The sequence below is a fragment of the Atta colombica genome, unplaced genomic scaffold, assembly GCF_001594045.1.
Source record: "Atta colombica isolate Treedump-2 unplaced genomic scaffold, Acol1.0 scaffold228, whole genome shotgun sequence".
Taxonomy (NCBI): domain Eukaryota; kingdom Metazoa; phylum Arthropoda; class Insecta; order Hymenoptera; family Formicidae; genus Atta; species Atta colombica.
In genome coordinates, this window is record NW_017259325.1 from 1,706,036 (window position 1) to 1,707,898 (window position 1,863).

The 1,863-nt window shown below is 31.9% G+C and overlaps 2 protein-coding genes across 2 annotated transcripts in view; both read right to left on the reverse strand.

The window, feature by feature from the left end:
- Positions 1 to 1,158, reverse strand: part of LOC108688322 (methyltransferase-like protein 25) — a 1,895-nt gene extending 737 nt beyond the window's left edge. Inside the window, exons 1-2 of the mRNA XM_018194523.1 lie at positions 580 to 1,158; positions 161 to 512 (exon numbers count right to left, since the gene is read on the reverse strand). Of these exons, the coding sequence (XP_018050012.1) occupies positions 161 to 512; positions 580 to 1,158 (931 nt within the window). The remainder of the gene's footprint in view (positions 1 to 160; positions 513 to 579) is intronic.
- LOC108688324 lies at positions 1,154 to 1,812 on the reverse strand. Its single transcript, XM_018194528.1, has 2 exons — positions 1,715 to 1,812; positions 1,154 to 1,587 (listed from the first exon to the last, which is right to left on the reverse strand). Exon 2 carries the CDS (start codon positions 1,574 to 1,576, stop codon positions 1,163 to 1,165), a length of 414 nt encoding a protein of 137 aa, XP_018050017.1. The 5' UTR covers positions 1,577 to 1,587; positions 1,715 to 1,812; the 3' UTR covers positions 1,154 to 1,162.
- Between the last annotated feature and the right edge of the window lie 51 nt (positions 1,813 to 1,863).

Sequence of the window (1,863 nt, forward strand, 5' to 3'; positions counted from 1 at the left end):
AATGTGATTACTATTCAGTCTTGAAATTATTTTATATAATTTTATGGTAAAGCCAAAATGAAAATATCAGGGATATAATATCGCGTTATTAAATTTGAGACATAAGAGCAATGATCGAAAATATCAATATTTAATTATGTTTCACTATATCTATACTGACCCAATGAATGTAGAATAATTTGCAGCACAGCTCTATAAAATAACGAAGGAGAAAGATGCTTATTATATCTACTTCTTTCGATAGACTGTTGAGCTAACATTCTGGCATTTTTACTGAAATTCCAACATCCACTCAATGTTTCATTCGCTAAATGATAACAGCATGGAACAACAAGAAGTAAATTAATATCCTTCGCATGTAGAAAAGCTTTAATTACAGAATGCACAAGCATTCCACAAGTGTGCAATCCTGTCAAAATAAGATTTCCGTTTACATTCCAATCAGGGTAACACGTATTCACTACTTTGTTGTAATTAGTCGTGTCGTCTAACTCTTGAACTATATATCGAATCTGAAAAGAACAATTTTTTATAACATTGTGATAAATAATAATATAAAGTTAAATTTTTTTTACAAACCTTTGTTAGCGTTCGTTTCCTTTTTTGAATCTTTTCCTGACGATTTATTGCACCCTTGTAACAAACTTGCGACGAATCAATTGCTAATATAGGAATGTTAAAATGTTCTGATAAATATGTCGACAAATACGCCTTTCCAGCTCCGGCGTCTATTACTAAACTGTGAGTGGAAAGTGCTATCTCGGCAATAACTTTTCCAAGCATTTCTATTTCATGTGACTTCTTGGTATTCATGAGCTCAGACTTTGGATAAACAAATTTGTTTTCAATCAAACGTTCCGTAGAAGACTGCGGTAATAATTTTGGTAAATCATTCACGCATATAACAGCTGAACATGACTCTAAAGAAAGCGATTTTGTTAATTGTATGAAATTACTCAATTCTGAATCTATATTATTTTCTGCCCAGATATCGTCGTTCATATCAATATTTTCAAGTTCTGATCTTAATTTTTCTGGTAAGCACTTGTCCCATAATCCCTCGGTAATAAAATCAACTAAATGACAATCTATCAATTCTTGATAGATATTAATAAAATCCAATGCTTTCTCAAAATGCTGATTATATTCTGTCATCATTGTATTAAAATTCGAGTTTATCTGTTTCTGGATATAGCGGACTAATTTTTGCTAGCGAACAAAATTTGGCATATTTAAACTTAATATCTTCCACAGCCTGTAGAATGTTCAGATTGTCATCCTGGTGATTGGGAAGAGTGCTGCGAATATCTTCCAAGAGCTTCTTGGCTATTGTCATCGCTTTCTCGCATTTAGCGATATCATTATTTTGTAAATAGTGTTCCAATACTCCGCTGTAATATCCTAATCGTGCAGCAATTATGCTGGCTCTGTGATATCCGAGATGGTATCCCTTTAGCAGCTGTTCCCTGCCACTCTCATAGCCTTTCTCGTAGCCTGACTTTTGTGCGATTTCTTCCGCGAACAATAAATCTTCAAAGACTTCATTTACATCCAGATCTTTTTTTTCCTGGGACATAATTATATTAACTAAAAAAAGACAATTATAAATTATACGCGTCATTATATCTCATCACACAAGGAAACATCTTTATTAATCCATTCTACTTATTCTACTTAATTTAACAAATTATAACACTGTACTTGTTCCATTTACTTTTTAGCAAATTATTATAACACACAAAAGAAAACTATTGTAAGAAGCTTTCTGATCAAATTACTGTGTATAAAAAGGATATTAATAAATAACAAAGTAAATCGTGGTGCTTATTAAGTAAATCAATGTCTATAGAACTGCGGATATGG